This window comes from Capsella rubella, unplaced genomic scaffold (genome assembly GCF_000375325.1).
Source record: "Capsella rubella cultivar Monte Gargano unplaced genomic scaffold, Caprub1_0 scaffold_8, whole genome shotgun sequence".
In the NCBI taxonomy this organism is placed as follows: domain Eukaryota; kingdom Viridiplantae; phylum Streptophyta; class Magnoliopsida; order Brassicales; family Brassicaceae; genus Capsella; species Capsella rubella.
Window position 1 is genome coordinate 10,504,589 of NW_006238916.1, and position 18,474 is coordinate 10,523,062.

Below are 18,474 nucleotides of genomic sequence, written 5' to 3' on the forward strand. Positions count from 1 at the left end.
GAAAAATCTAAGTACCAAAGTTGACAAAAAAAAAAAAATCTAACTACCAAATTTAACAATAGCTCCATTATGTAAATATGCATTTAAATAAATGTTTTTTCCAATGATTTAGCTGTGATTTCTATGATATAATGATCAAATCTATAATTTTATCGAAGCCAACTTATGACGGCTAGGGTTTTTTATTCTCTTATAATGGTCACAAAAATAAAATCACCAATTTTAGATTTTTTTCAAACTAATCATCACACGAAAATAAGATTTATACAATTTCACATTGGAAAAATCGAAAGTAAAAAAAACATATACAATTTATAACTTGAAAGAGAATTACACATTTTTACTTTGTTTATCACAAAAGAAAAAGAAAGAAAAAACAAATTAGAAAAGGCCCAAAACGCATAAGGGCATATTGGTAAAAGTAGAACCACAAGGGGATGGGAAAACCCTAGACCTCGTAGCTATAAGTACCCCTGAGTCGTCCAGTTTTAGGGTGCGCTCTCACATTTCTCACTTACGTAGCCGCAAGACTCCTCTTCCAGATACTTACTTGCAGGTGAGACTCCTCTCTTTAGGTTTTCGATCTTCGTCTTCTTTATGCTGTTTAGGCTTTAGATCTTCATCTTCTCTATGCTGTTTAGCTTTAGATTCTTCTCATAAGCTCTGTTTTTAGATTCATGTCTTTTAGCTGTATGTTCACTGTGATAATCGCTGCCTTTTGATATTCGAGTTTAGGATCGGTTTTATTCGTAGATCTGTCTTACCTCCTTTTAGTCTGTTGGAGAATCTTCTGGTTTGCTGATAACTTCAACTTTTTTATATAATCTAGGCGATCTGCCATATCACTGTTCGTTTCGTTACTTGAATCGATTTTAGATGTTCTAGTTTATTCTGATGCCTTTGGTTGATGATGTATACTTAGATGATGATATTGATTCTCGTTTCAATAGATCTGTTTGTTTTTGATTTATACAGATGAGGTGTGGTGGCTTGTTAGATGAATATGTTGTGAATTTTTAGATGTTGACTTGTATTTTTTGGTTCTGACCTTCTGTTCTTTCTTGGTTTTGCTTTACAGCTATGGGTAAAGAAAAGTTTCACATCAACATTGTGGTCATTGGCCATGTCGACTCTGGCAAATCGACCACAACTGGTCACTTGATCTACAAGCTTGGTGGTATTGACAAGCGTGTGATTGAGAGGTTCGAGAAGGAAGCTGCTGAGATGAACAAGAGGTCCTTCAAGTACGCATGGGTGTTGGACAAACTTAAGGCCGAGCGTGAGCGTGGTATCACCATCGATATTGCTCTATGGAAGTTCGAGACCACCAAGTATTACTGTACAGTCATTGATGCCCCTGGCCATCGTGATTTCATCAAGAACATGATTACTGGTACCTCCCAGGCTGATTGTGCTGTCCTTATCATTGACTCCACCACTGGTGGTTTTGAAGCTGGTATCTCCAAGGATGGTCAGACCCGTGAGCACGCTCTTCTTGCTTTCACCCTTGGTGTCAAGCAGATGATTTGCTGTTGTAACAAGGTAAATTTTTTGCCTGTTTTTAATATTAATGTTCTGTTGTTGATAGTCTTTTTTTATTTATACTAACAGATGTCCTTTTATCTATGCTTCTTTTTTACAGATGGATGCCACCACCCCCAAATACTCCAAGGCCAGGTACGATGAAATTATCAAGGAGGTGTCTTCATACCTGAAGAAGGTCGGATACAACCCTGACAAAATCCCATTCGTGCCCATCTCTGGATTCGAGGGAGACAACATGATTGAGAGGTCCACCAACCTTGACTGGTACAAGGGACCAACTCTTCTTGAGGCTCTTGACCAGATCAACGAGCCCAAGAGGCCATCAGACAAGCCCCTTCGTCTTCCCCTTCAGGATGTTTACAAGATTGGTGGTATTGGAACGGTGCCAGTTGGACGTGTTGAGACTGGGTTGATCAAGCCTGGTATGGTTGTGACATTTGCTCCCACAGGGTTGACCACTGAGGTCAAGTCTGTTGAGATGCATCACGAGTCTCTTCTTGAGGCACTTCCTGGTGACAATGTTGGATTCAATGTTAAGAATGTTGCTGTGAAGGATCTCAAGAGAGGATACGTTGCCTCAAACTCCAAGGATGACCCAGCTAAGGGTGCTGCTAACTTCACCTCCCAGGTCATCATCATGAACCACCCTGGTCAGATCGGAAACGGTTATGCCCCAGTTCTCGATTGCCACACATCTCACATTGCAGTCAAGTTCTCTGAGATCTTGACCAAGATTGACAGGCGTTCTGGTAAGGAGATCGAGAAGGAGCCCAAGTTTTTGAAGAATGGTGACGCTGGTATGGTTAAGATGACTCCAACCAAGCCCATGGTTGTTGAGACTTTCTCCGAGTACCCACCATTGGGACGTTTCGCTGTTAGGGACATGAGGCAGACCGTTGCTGTTGGTGTTATCAAGAGCGTGGACAAGAAGGACCCAACTGGAGCCAAGGTCACCAAGGCTGCAGTCAAGAAGGGAGCCAAATGATGAGACTCTCGTTAAATGGTTTCTTTTGGTTTTAAAACTTTGATGGCGTTTGAGCCGTTTTCTCTCTCTTTATTTCTGTGACTTTCTTCTTTCTTCCTCCTTTTTGGATCTCTGAGACTTTTATTATGGTTTTAAATTATGCATTTTCGGATAATTTTGCTTAAAAGTTATTTAGGATTTGTGTTACAAATTAACTCGTCTCTTTGCTTTATATTACTTTTAAGACGATAACTCTTAATCAACTCCTAAAAGTAACAAATATGAGTTATTTAAGAGTTGTCTTGCAAGTTAACAGCTTTGTATAAGTTAAGAGCTGTAGAACGCAGCTTTATTCCGACATATGGTTTGCTACTCCTTCCTTCTTAGATAGGAATGAAACCGAACAAGCAGTTGAAACTGTAGAAATTACAAACGAAAACGCTCGGAACTAAAACCCAAAATATATGGATAAGGCCAAAAGGAGCAGCTTAAAACATCACACCAACGACAAATAAACGTGTCAACAACAACAATGAAAATCATCATGGATCTGCAGTTTTACAAGAAACATAACTCAGTGGGATCTAAATAAAAAGCATTTTTGGGATTTCTTTTTTTTTTTTAATACTAAGCAGCATTAGCTGTGTGGGAAGAAAAGCTCCACGAGCCTAGATCTTGTAATAAAGCAAAACACACTAAGCAGCTTTAGCTGTGTGAGAAGAAAAGCTCCACAAGCCAAGATCTTGTAATAAATCAACTAGATCTCTAACGTCTTTATCCTCTCTCATCCCTTGAAGCTGCTCTGCACCTTCTTCACCGTGGTTTAGGCACGCATCTCTACCTTCTGATCTCCTTCTCCTCTGTATCACCTTCCTTCTCTTGTCATGATCTGCCATTCTATATCACAGAGACAGAAACAGAAAGAGAGAGAGAGTGAGAAAGAGAAGAGTCAACTAAACAGAGAAGATCTCAACATAGATTTAAGATATGGAAACAGAGGCATATATTACTCTCTGGGGAGGCTTAATTGCTGAGTGATCCCAGGGATGCAGAGTGGAAACCCATAGTTCCCACTAAGAGTTGTTGACAGCATTTCTCTCTTTCCTTGAGAGTAAAATTTGGATCTTTGTTTTCAAGAAAATCCAAGGAAGAATAAAAAGAGAGACAAAGATCTTGAGAATTGGGAATGGGTTAAAGAGGGTATAGATATATACTAGTACTATGTAATTAATAATTCCCTTTCTATTAAGTAAAATATATGAGAGTTAGATTTTTTGTCCTGTGGTGTGTGTTGTGCATTTGATACTTGGGAGTTGGGAGAGACCGAGAGAGTAGAGTAGTAGGTAAAATAGGTATGGTCTCTTCCTATTCTCCCATCAATATGCATTAATCAACTTTAAAGAAACCAAGAGCAAAAATTTTAGGATCTTGTAGAAAATAATGAAAAATATAAAAAAAGATAGGTTTCATTTACCTTTTTCCTCAGCATGATAATAAAGACAACTCTTATTATACTTATAGTTTTGGATTCTTCCTCTTCTTTCTTTTCTTTTCTTTTCTTTCTCTCGTTTGGATTGATAAAAGCATTGACGAGGACAATAAGGCTTTTCCAGCGAGAATATAAATGCAGCCTCACCTGTACAATCATATCAACTTTGTAAACCAACTTGTTCAATAAAAAGTAATTCTACCTAAGCTTCTCTGTTAACCAGAGTCTTAGAAACAGTAACATCACTTTTTCATCATTTATTACACAGACAACACAACATCAAGCAGATTCAGACAAGGGCATGTAATAGAAATTTAAAATGATGATTAGAACAAGTCTTGCAATGGTCTACAGAAACCTAACATAGTTACCCTTTAATCAAAATACAAACCTGCAAATCAATATGTGTGTTTGTTGACACTTATGCTTATGAAATTAGAGCTTTTAGAATCCTAGTCGGTATGGATAAGTGTCACAAGAATCCACTTGCTTGAGTGGAGCTACAAAAGTGACAATGTAGGAGCTGTTCATGGTACATAGTACCAACATTATACAAGGACTAGTTATGTGGATATGTAGTTTCTTTTTAGATTTGCCATGGGACCTTGATGACGTGTGCCTTACCCCATTGTCACTGAACTGAACAAAATTGCCACCATTGTCACTGAACATGTACATATGTAACATCTGAGAATAGATGCAAAAATCAAAGAGCTCAAATCAACTACAGAACCTACACAAAACAAAACAATATATTCAAATGTAAAATCTAGGAGATGAAGGTAATGCCAAATCACTGGAGATGACGTTAACACGATGATCTCACTTGAGATAATAATCTTGAAAACCATTTGATTGCAGCCACATAGAAAACGGCAAACTAAATGACAATAAAGGGCAACGATAGTGACTGTATAAATTAAGTCCACTCTTCTTAGGCACTTATGTTAATATATATATATAAGGATGAGATGAATCTAATACAATGATTACAGAACCATCATATGAGTGGTCTTGCTTCTTCTATGGTTTTTGAAACTGCAAACAAAGATTCGCTTCGCAGGAGAGATAGCGCCATCGCCTAAGTTTAACTAGCGGTGACGGTATCTCTCCTACGTAGCAATCCTTATATATGCATCTTTATGCAGAGAGATGCAGCTCCAAGTTTAAAGGTATTTCGGCTATTCTACTATTATTACTTGCTTTCTAACAAATGATGCATACACCATTTCAAGTCCTAGTTTTGTTTCTGCATCTATCTTTGCACTTACATTGACTGCAAAACATTGCTCACTAGAGGACCTTAGTTTTAGCCTCTAGATTGTCTTCTCAAACCTACAATGATTGATAATCTGTTCCAAGACAGGTTCTTGCTCTTTGCTTAAAAAATGTTTTGGTCTTTTATAGAAGTTTTCTCGGCGAGAAGCTGAAACGATTAGCCAGTACATCCTCAGCCTGAAAATTTAAGGAAAAGCTAATCAATTTATGTGTTGTTTTGCAGAATTTGGGTTGATTCTCACTCACAAGTGTCTTGTTTTCTTTGTTTTCATGCTTTGGTTGTATTCTCATATATATATATGGCTTTCCATTTCTAATCAACAAATGGACTTGGATGAGGAACGGACCATCTTTTATATACAGAAAGAAGAATACTTATATAATTAAATGTGTGCAATATTGTTTTTTAAAGTAAATATATGTCCACGAATCAATTTGCTTATACGAAACCACACGTACGTACAATTTGGAGGATAAGACATGATTTTCCTATAAAGGAGAAGCGTGAATCGATTTCTAAAACCAATGTTACAAATCAAGACGACAAGCCCAACAACAAGCCCAACAACATTCAAATGATTCAGCCTACCAAGCCCACCATTCAACGGTCATCTCTGCAAGCTCTGCAATCTCTGCAATTGACAAAAGACAAAAACAAACAAATTGCAGAAGAAGCTTCAGGAAACAGTACGATCAATGTGATAGAGACAAGGAACAGATTTGATGCTCTTAGCCCTCTACAAGGTGATGACATGTGTCAAGGGAACTAGGGTTTTACCAAAGTATAAATAAGAGGCTCAGCCTCATGTAATCAATTAAGAGAGTATCAAATTATAAAAACAAAAAAACTTTCTTCACTGTCTTTCATTTCCCACATGTTATTCTGCATGTTTTACGGACCATCGTCTCGCAATTGAGTATGAATATATATACTTATCTGGTCTACCAAGCAATCCACAGATTTACCCGTCCAGTTGAATTCGTAGTTAAACTATGATCCAAATATAATATATGAGTTCTCAGTAGAAAAAGAAAATAACTTTTTAAACATGAGATATGTTTTCGAATTCTTCAACTTAGAACAGTTGGAACTTGGAATCAAATAATAATAATCTACACAATGTACAATATATTAGAAATGTGACCAAATTCATCCTAAAAACTAGTTCAAAGGTTAAGAATTATCATATTGTCCAAGGATCTTTATTCGAATCGAAGTAGGTCGATTTTTTAGATTGTAATACAATACCACAGAATAATATGAAAAAGTTGTTTGACAAGTAAAAAATTGGTCGCTACTCAAGTGACTGAATATAATATAAACTATATAAAAACTAAATTTAAAAAGAAAAATTACCATTAAAAATTACCATTATATATATATATATTCTTCTTTTTTATGTGATCAAATTTTTTTGGTAACTCAAATTTTATGACCTAATAAATTAGATTGTGACAACACCCTAAATTAGAACGATGGCAATACTTTTTTGGTTATAGAATAAATACGAACAATAATTAATAGTCCACTAGCAAACAGATTTTTGATAATAGCTAACCGATCCGGTCCGGTCCGGTCCGGTTAGTCCAAGAGCTGACGTGGGATTCGATTAAAAAAATTACAAGACAGGGCGTTACGGTCGTAAAAAACATAAGTACATAACATATGAAAGTGGTGGTGAGAACCGAAAGTCAAAAAACACGTCTTAAGATATTGGTGGTGGTGGGGGAGAGACGGTGCACGTGACCGCACAGGAACTAAACCCGGACGTATTGCCCGTCATTAAACCGGATTTGATAATCGGCGACTGGTCCGGCTGCCCTTCTTTTGTTTTCGTCTCGGCGGATCAAACTTTTTTGTTCCTCCGTCTCGAGTTTGTGTTGTCTTTTGGACACCTAAAAAAAAAAACAAATCTTATCGAAGCTGTGAAAACCCTAGTTTCAAATTCGTCTCTTTTAACCTATCAATTTTGGCATATGTCATGATGCAGTATCCGATTTCTTGGTTTGTGTTTCCCGTTTTTTTTTTTGTTTTGTTTGGGTTTGGGAATTGAATTTGAAGGGTTTTTTTCTTCGTTTTGAGTAATTCTCTCTTGTGTTTATTGATGTTGCTTTAGATCGGCTGCTGTATGGAGACTGTTTGCTGTGAATTGGTACTTATATTTGGAGTCTACGTTCCTGTGTTTTGAAACTGAGCTTTTTGCTTCTTCTTTGTTTGTCTGGAGCTTGAAGACATGGATTTGGAAGCTAGCTGTAAGGTATTATTGACTTGAGAGATCTGTGCTTGTTTCGGCTGCTTGTGTTTTTTTTCATTATCTGTCTTGATTGCAACTTGTTTATGAATGTCTTGATTGTTTTTTTTTTTCATAGAGTGGATGTTTCAAAAAACTTTGCTTTTTATTTATTTATTTACAACTTTTTTCATCTTCTGGATTTTATTTCTGTGAGAAAATAAAACGATGCTTTATTTCATAAGGGTTTTGGATTCGTGGTTCATGTTTTATGGATTTGGTATTGCTCTAGTAGTTAGTAGGCTCAATGTTGAGTTTCTTCTGTGTTGCAGGATAAGCTTTCATATTTTCGGATAAAAGAGCTCAAGGATGTGCTGACTAAGCTGGGACTTTCGAAACAGGGAAAGAAGCAGGTTAATATATTTCTGCTGATCTTTGGTTTGTTGTAATTATGGTTTGTGATTGTTTTCAATGGTCCTCGCGCAGATGATGATGTTCAGATGGTTATAATTGGACCTCTAGTATGTATTTGGTGATAAATTTTGTTTTGTCATGAACTATACAGCAATTGCTAAAATGAATCTACGGTCTATATACCTTGCAATCTGTTTCATTTGAAGCTAGCTGCTTTCTTTCACCAACTTGTGTTAGGTATAGATATGCATTAGTCTTCTGTGAGCATTTGTAATTTTAGATATTCACTAAGCTTATGCTCACAGGTTACACTGATTTATACTCGGGTTACCAACTTGGATTATTGGCATTGTGAAAGATGTGTTTTTTTTTACCATGTTTTTTCTTTTTTTCTTGTGCAGGAACTTGTTGACCGGATTTTGACCCTTCTTTCTGATGAACAAGGTTAGTTAAAGCACTTGTTTTTTATTCCTGTCTTGGTGTATATAATAATATAAAATCACCTCTCGCTCTACCATTTGTTCTGATAAGCTTCTGTCTTTATTCCGTAATAACAGCTGCAAGGTTGTGGTCTAAAAAGAATACAGTGCCAAGGGAAGAAGTTGCGAAACTAGTGGACGATACATATAGGTGAGTACTCTAATTCAAAACAGATCTCTTATGAAATGCCATGCTTTTGCTGTCTGATTCTTTGTTACCGTAATGTTTTCTTTTTGTGCTCCACAGGAAAATGCAAGTGTCTGGGGCAAGTGATTTAGCATCAAAAGGACAAGTAAGTTCAGATACCAATATTCTGAAAGTTAAGGGGGAGCCTGAAGATCCCTTTCAACCAGAAATGAAAGTTCGATGTGTTTGTGGAAATTCACTTGAGACAGACTCAATGATACAGGTAACCTGGGAGAAACATTTTGTGTCTATTCGTGTTGCAACTGGCTGTAGAACAATTCTTGGTACATTGTGGCCGATGATGTTATGTATTTTTTATTGATTCCATTTGTGAAGTTGGGTGATAGTTTCTGGTAAAAATTATATTTTTTTCCCTGGTTTCAGTGCGAGGATCCAAGATGCCATGTTTGGCAGCATGTTGGCTGTGTTATTGTCCCAGATAAGCCTATGGATGGAAATCCACCACTTCCTGAATCATTTTACTGTGAAATCTGCCGACTTACTCGAGCTGACCCGTAAGTTTTTAAGGATTTTAGTTTTCTTGTCTAAGTGAAAGTTTGAGTTGTAATTAATTATCATCTGAGCTCCTCCCCTACTGCATGATAATTCTTCTTCCTAGAAGTAAAAAGAATGACATATTGACATGCTTTTGTTCTGGTTTCTTTATCTCCTTGCATTTGATTGCTGTTCTTCTTCTAGTACTGTTTCACTTTTCATAGTAGTTACGGTTTTCTTGTAAATTTCTATTTTTATATTAGCACTCATTGGTTATCCATGAGAATTGTTATTTATGGTTTTCCTACATGGTCTTCATTGTGCAGGTTCTGGGTTACCGTGGCACATCCGCTCTCTCCAGTGAGGCTGACTGCAACGACCATCCCATCTGATGCGTAAGACTCTTATTTTACTTTTGCTATTTTTCTGAATTTGTGTACTTTTAATGCCATTCTTTAAGGTTACAATCTGTTGGCAGTGTTTACATTAGAAAGCTAAAGCATTGTGTGAATAAGTACTTTTTATTTTCTTTTGTATCCTTTCTTTGGGAAGTAGTTATAGTGGTGGATTAAGTCTCTATCAAAGTCCTGCTAATCACTTGAAATTCAACTCGGAACTGGTGTAAGACATTCATCTAGTATCTAGAGAACAAAAATCACAATTATTTCCTAGCTAAATGCACAACACCTGCTCAAGAAATACCTTTGCTGGCTTCTGTTTGTTCTAATACTCCGTTCCAAAAAATTTCAGTACAAACACAATGCAGAGTGTTGAGAGAACATTTCAAATCACAAGGGCAGATAAGGACTTGCTAGCCAAACAAGAGTACGATGTTCAGGTTGGGTTTTGTAAAGTACGTTAAGTATGTATAGCTGTATCGTTGTATGTGTTTCTAACTGGAATTCGTTTTTGTAGGCTTGGTGTATGCTCTTAAATGACAAAGTTATCTTTAGGATGCAATGGCCTCAGTATGCTGATCTGCAGGTCAATGGTATGACAGTGGCATCTTCAGAGTTTTTAACAGGGATTGGGTTTTTTGTACATATAGTCATAATTCCTATGGGCCCATCACATTCACATTGGCTTAAATTTTTATGTTATTCTGAATTTTCGATTATATCAATAAGACTGCTTTATCTTCTGATATGGGATTGATATATAGCCTATCATTTTGTAGGCCTTCCTGTACGTGCAATAAACCGACCTGGGTCACAGCTATTGGGAGTCAACGGCCGCGATGATGGACCTATTGTGTGTTTTTTATCCCTTTTCCATAGTAAATTTTCACTTAATTATAGGATTCGATCTATCATACATTGAAAATCTTGCAATCTGTGGTAAAATTTGTAAATATCTCATTATTACTATTTTGGCAGATCACACAGTGTATTAGGGATGGAGTTAACAGGATTTCATTGAGTGGAGGTGATGTTCGGATCTTTTGTTTTGGAGTTAGACTTGTGAAGCGCAGGACTCTACAACAGGTACTGATAACAAATAGTGCAGAAGAAACATTCAAAGATTTGGTCGGTTTATGGGGGGCAATAGTTATAAGTGTCCAAATAAAATAGAAAATGATCTTTTGAACACAAAATGAAAGAAAGAATTTTCACTTGGCATCCAAAAATGTAATCTGTGGGAGTTACATGTGGTTACACACTTACATTTAGCTATTCTCCCGTTTTGGCAGCTTCAAATTTTAGAGACCTATATGTGCGTTCTTGATTTCACTCACTGAGCTGGGCTTGTATGATTCTTGGTATACCACAGTACAAGAGAAACTTTGTAGGATTGCAGTTGGTTGCTTAGTGTAGTCTGTCCTCATGCTGCGAATTTTATTTCTTTTTGAATCACTATATTTATTTTGCTAGTTCTTTAATGATTTCTGGTTCCTATATATTTACTCATTTTTGCTTCTAGGTTCTAAATTTGATTCCAGAAGAGACTAAAGGGGAGACTTTTGAAGATGCTCTTGCACGAGTCCGCCGATGCATTGGAGGTGGAGGTGGAGATGATAATGCTGACAGTGATAGTGATATTGAAGTTGTTGCTGATTTCTTCGGTGTCAATCTTCGGTGTCCTGTAAGTTACTTATAGCTCATAGCTCAGATTTTTATACTTATCATCTTTCTAGTTTTATCTGGCAGACTAAACTTGTATCGTCTTTTCTGCTTGTGTCATTAGATGAGTGGTTCTAGGATAAAAGTTGCTGGGAGATTTTTACCATGTGTGCACATGGGCTGTTTTGACCTTGACGTATTTGTGGAGTTGAATCAACGTTCCAGAAAGGTAGTGCCCTATTTGTTTGTCTAGGTAGTAAGTTATTTCTCCTTTTTCCTATCTGACTTTAGTTGTTCTGTGGTTTGTTAACATGCAGTGGCAGTGCCCTATTTGTTTGAAGAACTACTCAGTGGAGCATGTAATTGTGGATCCTTATTTTAACCGTATCACATCTAAGGTATACTAATGGGAATATTATAATTCTTGAATCTTTGTATCTATGCTTTTATTCAATTATTGTCTTCCTGCACTACAGATGAAGCATTGTGATGAAGAGGTGACTGAAATTGAAGTGAAACCTGATGGTTCTTGGCGTGTAAAGTCCAAAAGAGAGAGTGAGCGTAGGGAACTGGGGGAACTCTCACAGTGGCACGCACCTGATGGTAATCTTTGTCCCTCTGCTGATGAGGTTAAACGGAAGATGGAAATGTTACCGGTTAAACAAGAAGGTGTCTCAGATGGCCCTGCCCCTCTTAAACTTGGAATAAGGAAGAACCGCAATGGCATTTGGGAAGTTAGCAAACCTAATGCAAATGGATTATCTTCCAGTAATAGGCATGATAAGGTTGGGTATCAGGAGAAGAATATTATACCAATGAGTAGTAGTGCTACTGGAAGTGGTAGGGATGGTGATGATGCAAGTGTGAACCAGGATGCAATTGGAACCTTTGACTTTGTAGCCAACGGCATGGAACTTGATTCCATTTCCATGAACGTTGATTCGGGTTATAACTTTCCTGACAGAAACCAATCTGGAGATGGTATGAATAATGAAGTCATCGTTCTAAGTGATTCGGATGAAGAAAATGATTTAGTAATCACTCCGGGACCTGCATACAGTGGTTGTCGAACAGATGGTGGGCTGAATTTTCCACTTAACCCTTCTGGAATAATTAACTCATATAATGACGACCCACACAGCATAGCTGGGGCAAGTTCACGCTTAGGTCTTTTCAATGACGATGACGAATTTGATACTCCCCTTTGGTCATTTCCTTCTGAAACTCCAGAAGCCCCTGGCTTCCAACTATTTAGATCTGATACTGATGTCTCAGAAGGTTTAGTTGGCTTGCATCATCACGGTCCACTAAGCTGTGCTCCTGAAATAAATGGGGGTTACCCGATGGCTCCTGAGACATCAATGGCATCTGTTCCTGTGGTTCCTGGCTCGGCTGGACGATCTGAAACAAACGACGGCCTAGTTGACAATCCTCTTGCATTTGGTAGAGACGATCCCTCACTTCAAATTTTTTTGCCAACAAAACCAGGTGCTTCTGCTCAGTCGGGTTTAAAAAACCAAGCTGATATGTCGAATGGTATCCGCAGTGAAGACTGGATCTCGCTTAGGCTAGGCGATAGCGTTACTGGGAATCATGGAGAGCCTGCAACTGTAAATGGGATTAACTCAAGCCAGCAGATGTCTACAAGGGAAGGTTCTTTGGAGACTACTACAGTGACCGGTTCGTTCCCTGTCTGAGACTAAGTATTTACTTTCCTGAAAACATCGAAGGGACCTATGAATGTGGACCGGTTCATGGTGTCGTATTTACATTTTCTTCACTTTACTAAGCTGCTAGGTCTTGTAAACAACTGAAGAAGAAAGATGTGTTTAGTTTATAAATGTAGCTTATTTTGTCTTTTGACTATGCTTCTATATATCCAAAGTTTATGTGGTACTACAATAACTGACTATTACTGGGTATTTGCAGCTTCGTTGCTTCTGGGTATGAATGACAGTAGACAAGACAAGGCAAAAAAGCAAAGATCAGATAATCCATTTTCATTTCCTCGGCAGAAGCGTTCTGTAAGACCTCGGATGTACCTCTCCATTGACTCGGATTCTGAGTGAAAATATTCTTCCTGTTTTGTTCTGTTCCTGTTCTGTCTCGTCTGGGGATGATTCGGTGTTCCTTTGGATTATTAACGCTATGCACAGAACAATGAACAGGATCATCAGACAGCACACCGGAGTTTGCCAAGATTTGCAAGATTCTCTGTACAGGCAAGAATTGAACCGGTATTGATGTTTTCTCTTGTATGATGTTGTTGACTCTCTTCAGTATCGGTTCAGAATCTTGGCCTTGTCTACCTTACACTGCAGGATGTATTTTGCAAAGCAAAGCACTACTGGCTGATTTAGATACACTAATAGGCAAGATAAGTTGGCACAGGTGGTTCCGGTTTAATTGGTAATTTTGTATACTCGAATAGGTTTTTTTCTTTTTAATTGTGGACGATGATAATATTACTCGGAAGCCAGGAGCCATAGAGAGATATAGCATTGTAAATTATGTGCTCCAATTTTTATTTATTTATTATTATAAAAAAAATGCAGCTCTTTAAATCCTCCATTGTAGATTGTGCTCAATGCATCGTTGTTCATCTTGGAGACACGTGCAACTATGCCTTTGGTTTTGTTTACTCTGCATAATTTTTTCCTGGTGGATCAGTGTTTAAACCCCGGATAGCTAAACATTGTATACAATATGATTAGACCATTCAATTAGCATTGTAATATTTTATTAAGTAAGGAATATCTATTCTAAATATAAAAATTGCAAGATATTATTCTGTCATAATATTGGTAGTAACACAACGATGGTACTAGACCCACTAGAAAATACATCAGACCTAAGCAATCCTAGTATGCCAGTATAACCCCTTTAGGATTATATCAGACTCAATTTTCTAAAACAGATATTAGACAAGACTAATATCTTAGCATATATATACTACACACAGTATATACTAAGAGAAAATTAATATATATATATATATCTAATATTTTGTATATGCTAAGAAAAAAATGATTCTCAAGAGATATATATTGTTAATATGTTCTTGATAAATTCTTAAAACTAATCATATATTTATAGCAAAATAACAATCACTAATTATATAATAGTTTAATATGTTTTTTTTAGAGCAAGTTTGTAAATATTTCCTAAAATCCTTAATCAATTTGAAATAGTCAGGTATTTATTACCTAGTCAAAGAGTTTCATGAACAAGAATTTTAAGATATATATATATATATATAGTCCAATCACGTATTTCCAAAAAGAAATTCATATCTATTTATTATTTTATTATATTAATAATTATCTTACTATCATATTTCTACTTCTTATTTTTTTTTTTAAAAGATATCACTATCTAAAGCATAAGTTAGTAAAACCCATTTGATAAAACTTTGAACTAATAATAAATATTGAATTTTACAAAATTATTTGAAGATCTAGGGACTTGGCGGGTACTAAGTTTATTACTATGATAAGAGTCTTTAGAAAAACACTGACTTTATACATACTCCATCCATTCCTAATTGATATTTTTCTAGTTTTTTTACACATATTTAGAAAAAAACATATAAAGTTGATGATAATTATATCATTTTTTGTGATTCACGGGTTTTTAAAACTCTAAACCAAGATTATTTAGTTACTTACCTTGAAATTTATAAATTTTAATTAATAATGCATTGATAAGTGATAACTTAAAACAGTTATCTTTTTAAAACATTTTTTTTCTTAGAAAAATATCTTTTAGGAATGGAGAGAGTAATTTATAACCATGCACCCTATAAAAATATCAAAAAAACTTTTACAAATATTATCTTATACAACTACTATTTTACTTTTTTGGATGACATTTACATTCTACATAAATAAGTTGGATCGTATTATATTAATTACTACATAATTAATTTTCTGGATATAAACCGAAATTTATTTTTATTGTGTTTTATTCATTCATTTTTTCCTTCATGAATCCATCTGAGATTGGAGGGTTATAAATATCAATGAAAATAAGATGCCTCCATTTCATCATTATTAAAATATGTCATTAACATGAACGGATATGTAGCCAATAGTGATAAAACACGTGTTTTTTAAATAGTGTCTAATGTAACGGCATATTTATGTTATTAGTATATTAGAACTAATAACGTATTTGGCATGGTCACCATATTCTATATAACGCCCCAAACAAAATAATTGATCTTAAAACTCCCGATTATACCGTTTAATCTCATGGTATCCGTTTTGACAATTTTACTTTTTGTAATTAACACAAATAACTAAGTTTTCTATATTCACAAAGGAACATATTTAGCGAAAAATTTAGAAACTCATTTCATCCTATAAATAATTTGTTGAATGTTTTTAATTAAATCTATTTTTTTAAATCTACTCTCTTGAAACAAAACAAAATATACTATTTTGGATGATAATTACATCTTATTAAGGTTTTCTTCGTATATATATTATTATTATTATTATATATATACAAATATCTATATGAAATACGATAAAATGTACATAGTCATGTCTGACTCAATCTTAAATCCATCCAAGGGGTGGCCTAGTTATAACAACTAGAATCACATAAACATTTCATAATATATATCTTAATTATATATTACAAATCAATCAATAATAACGTAAAAAATTGTTCAACGATTATGAATGTATTAATAATGTAACGTAATATATTTGTTATAACAACTGTCAAGAAAATCATATAACTATTTCGTCGTCCAAATTTTTGTTATTGATAACAAATCAACTGCCAATAGCGAGAGAAAACATGTCATACTTTAGATCATGATAGTGATTAAAATCGCATGAATATGAAAACATGTCATTAGTACATTAATTTTATAGTTTAATGTTTTCAATAATTTGTGAAAGTTTGTGTATCATAGAGTACCCATATTTGATTTCAGATTCTGTCACTAACATGTCAAAAAAAAATTTATTTTTTGGAATAATCTTTTCCTATATTTGTGTTGCTAAATCTCTATTTTTCTAATAGAGTTTTTATTAGATATGTAAAGATCACAACAAATTAAAGGTGCATCTTTCTGGCAGATTTTGATTCATTGTACAAATGAAATGACAATATAATAGTCAAATAAATTTAAATTGCATACCTTATATTGACTGAATATGAAGATTATGAAATGTTGCAAAAATGGTATTACAGAAATTCAAATATAAATTATAAGAAACCAATATTGAATTTTGCTCTTAAAATTAATCTTGATTCAGTAATACCCTATTATAAATAGTTGAACATTTTCATGCTGAAAACACCAATCTATAATTTATCTTCTCAAATATCACAAAAGAAAAAGAAAAAAAAGAAAAAAAAATGGTGAAAAAAAGCAAAGGTCGCCAAAAGATAGAGATGGTGAAAATGAAAAATGAAAGTAACCTTCAAGTTACATTTTCGAAAAGAAGATCTGGACTTTTCAAGAAGGCTAGTGAGCTTTGCACACTTTGTGGTGCAGAAATCGCCATAATTGTGTTCTCACCTGGTCGAAAAGTGTTTTCTTTTGGCCATCCAAATGTTGAATCTGTTATTGATCGATTCTTGAACAATAACCCCCAGCCTCCTCACCAGCACAACAACATGCAACTTAGCGAAGTCCATAGGAACTCTGTTGTTCAGGATTTGAATATCCATCTTACCCAGGTAATTCTTTTTTTTTTTTTTTTTTTTAATGTGCAATTGTTTTTTCTTTTGCGTGTTTTGTATACAATTTTTATTTCACATGACAAGTGGGAAGTTAATTTTAATTTTATAAATTTTGATTTTAATCCACATAAAATTATTATATATCTTGTTCCATATTTTTATTTTCATTTTATAAATTTTGATTTTAATCCACATAAAATGATTATATATCGTGTTCCATATTTTAATTTTAATTTTATATATTTTGATTTTAATCCACATAAAATAGTTATATATCGTTTTTTGTTAAGTAAGAAGTTTTTGTATGTAGATAGTCTCTTTGCACAAAACCATAGCATATTGAATTGAATATATATATCTTAGGCATCTAGCTTGTTCGTGTGGGTACGTAATCCAATTTAAAACTTTGGAAAAACTACTTTTGGAGTGGGATAATAACACCAGTTGATATATATTTGCAGCTGTTAAGCCAGCTCGAAGCTGAGAAAAAGAAGACCGAGGAGCTAAAGAAAATAAGAGAAACCACTAAAGCCCTAGGGCATTGGTGGGAAGATCCCATTGAAGAACTTGCTTTTAATCAACTCAGAGGATTCAAAGGTAACCTTGAGAATTTGAAGAAAATTGTTACACATGAAGCTTCCAAATTTTTTCAGGCAAATGTCCCAAACTACTACGTCGGAAGCTCTAGTAATGCTGCTTTTGGGATGGACGATGGGAGTCGTATCAACCCTGATATGGACATGTTTAGTCAAAGAAGAATGGTGGACATCAATGCTTTCAACTACAGCCAGAACTCGATGCACCCTAGTCATGCATTGCCGTTTGGATACAATACTCATGGTGAAAGCTTTGTTTCAGAATACAACATGAACTACCGACCAGAGTATAATAATCTGAACCAGAACCAGAGTTTTAAGAGAGAAAACATCTCTGAATATGAATATCATCATGGCCAAGGACCTCAGGGTCATCCTCATCCTCATCCTCCACACTCTAGGTCTGGTTACTAATTATCCTTTGTTATGTGATCCAATTTAAAAGCGTGTTTTTAGGTTATCGTTTATTTTTCTTGTTATGTTGCCTTGTTGCATTGTTGTTGTTTTCCTTCTTGAATTATGTTGTTTCTCCAGAATTATGTTGTTGTTAAATTCTAAATAAATTAATGTTGGAATCATTTATGTCATTTTTCTTTCGGAATGCATTACGCCTCTTAACTTATGCATTTTTGTGTAATTATTGATCCTTAAAACAAAATCATTGTAACTATAATCAGTCCTGTACATATCTACTTAGAAATAAATTTGCAATTTCACTCAAAAAATAAAAAGAAAAAACAAATCTTGCAAAAAAGCATAATGAAAATTTCTAAGTGCAGTATTTTATCAACGAAAAGGTAATGTACATACATCTCATCTCACAAATTTTATTTTTGGTAGAATACATCTCACATATTTTGGTACATTGTAACAAATAAAATGACAACATTACATTATTCTTTCCTATTATTTCATTCCTTATAATGATAGATATTCTTATTTTTCCTCTTTTTTTTCCTATTCTTTTCCTTTTATTTTTTATGAAATATTCTTAAAAATTATAAGGAATTTTTTTTCAAAACAGATAATAATT

General features: G+C 34.8%; 4 protein-coding genes across 6 annotated transcripts; 3 read left to right on the forward strand and 1 right to left on the reverse strand.

Annotated features, from left to right (window-relative positions):
- The first annotated feature begins 465 nt into the window (after positions 1 to 465).
- Positions 466 to 2,684, forward strand: LOC17876408 (elongation factor 1-alpha 1). The gene is made up of 3 exons (XM_006280397.2): positions 466 to 556; positions 1,079 to 1,542; positions 1,643 to 2,684. The coding sequence occupies exons 2-3, from the start codon at positions 1,081 to 1,083 to the stop codon at positions 2,528 to 2,530; spliced, it is 1,350 nt and encodes a 449-aa protein (XP_006280459.1). The 5' UTR covers positions 466 to 556; positions 1,079 to 1,080; the 3' UTR covers positions 2,531 to 2,684.
- On the reverse strand, positions 2,588 to 4,047 carry LOC17877010. Its single transcript, XM_006281325.2, has 2 exons — positions 3,520 to 4,047; positions 2,588 to 3,406 (listed from the first exon to the last, which is right to left on the reverse strand). Exons 1-2 carry the CDS (start codon positions 3,600 to 3,602, stop codon positions 3,205 to 3,207), a joined length of 285 nt encoding a protein of 94 aa, XP_006281387.1. The 5' UTR covers positions 3,603 to 4,047; the 3' UTR covers positions 2,588 to 3,204.
- A 2,896-nt stretch (positions 4,048 to 6,943) lies between these two features.
- Positions 6,944 to 13,713, forward strand: LOC17875119 (E3 SUMO-protein ligase SIZ1). Of its 3 annotated transcripts, none has more exons than XM_006279930.2 (17): positions 6,944 to 7,281; positions 7,394 to 7,534; positions 7,840 to 7,920; positions 8,323 to 8,365; positions 8,479 to 8,551; positions 8,648 to 8,810; positions 8,972 to 9,102; positions 9,409 to 9,477; positions 9,833 to 9,920; positions 9,998 to 10,073; positions 10,260 to 10,333; positions 10,459 to 10,566; positions 11,003 to 11,164; positions 11,267 to 11,371; positions 11,460 to 11,540; positions 11,619 to 12,822; positions 13,072 to 13,713. In XM_006279930.2, the coding sequence occupies exons 2-17, from the start codon at positions 7,511 to 7,513 to the stop codon at positions 13,209 to 13,211; spliced, it is 2,622 nt and encodes an 873-aa protein (XP_006279992.1). In that variant the 5' UTR covers positions 6,944 to 7,281; positions 7,394 to 7,510; the 3' UTR covers positions 13,212 to 13,713. The 3 variants fall into 3 exon arrangements, with proteins under 3 accessions (XP_006279992.1, XP_023635694.1, XP_023635693.1); XM_023779926.1 differs by having other exon boundaries at positions 6,944 to 7,087; XM_023779925.1 differs by lacking the exon at positions 6,944 to 7,281 and having other exon boundaries at positions 7,291 to 7,534.
- Positions 13,714 to 16,518: 2,805 nt separating this feature from the next.
- Positions 16,519 to 17,855, forward strand: LOC17875948 (agamous-like MADS-box protein AGL62). The gene is made up of 2 exons (XM_006282232.1): positions 16,519 to 16,842; positions 17,307 to 17,855. Exons 1-2 carry the CDS (start codon positions 16,519 to 16,521, stop codon positions 17,853 to 17,855), a joined length of 873 nt encoding a protein of 290 aa, XP_006282294.1.
- Positions 17,856 to 18,474: the final 619 nt, after the last annotated feature.

Coding starts and splice junctions, on each gene's coding strand:
- LOC17876408 (XM_006280397.2), top strand. CDS start 1,081: ATGGGTAAAGAAAAGTTTCACATCAACATTGTGGTCATTGGCCATGTC. Junction 1,543..1,642: donor TGATTTGCTGTTGTAACAAG/GTAAATTTTTTG, acceptor TCTTTTTTACAG/ATGGATGCCACCACCCCCAA.
- LOC17877010 (XM_006281325.2), bottom strand. CDS start 3,602: ATGCTGTCAACAACTCTTAGTGGGAACTATGGGTTTCCACTCTGCATC. Junction 3,407..3,519: donor CAATTAAGCCTCCCCAGAGA/GTAATATATGCC, acceptor TCTGTGATATAG/AATGGCAGATCATGACAAGA.
- LOC17875119 (XM_006279930.2), top strand. CDS start 7,511: ATGGATTTGGAAGCTAGCTGTAAG. Junction 8,552..8,647: donor CTAGTGGACGATACATATAG/GTGAGTACTCTA, acceptor TGTGCTCCACAG/GAAAATGCAAGTGTCTGGGG. Junction 9,921..9,997: donor AACAAGAGTACGATGTTCAG/GTTGGGTTTTGT, acceptor TCGTTTTTGTAG/GCTTGGTGTATGCTCTTAAA.
- LOC17875948 (XM_006282232.1), top strand. CDS start 16,519: ATGGTGAAAAAAAGCAAAGGTCGCCAAAAGATAGAGATGGTGAAAATG. Junction 16,843..17,306: donor TGAATATCCATCTTACCCAG/GTAATTCTTTTT, acceptor ATATATTTGCAG/CTGTTAAGCCAGCTCGAAGC.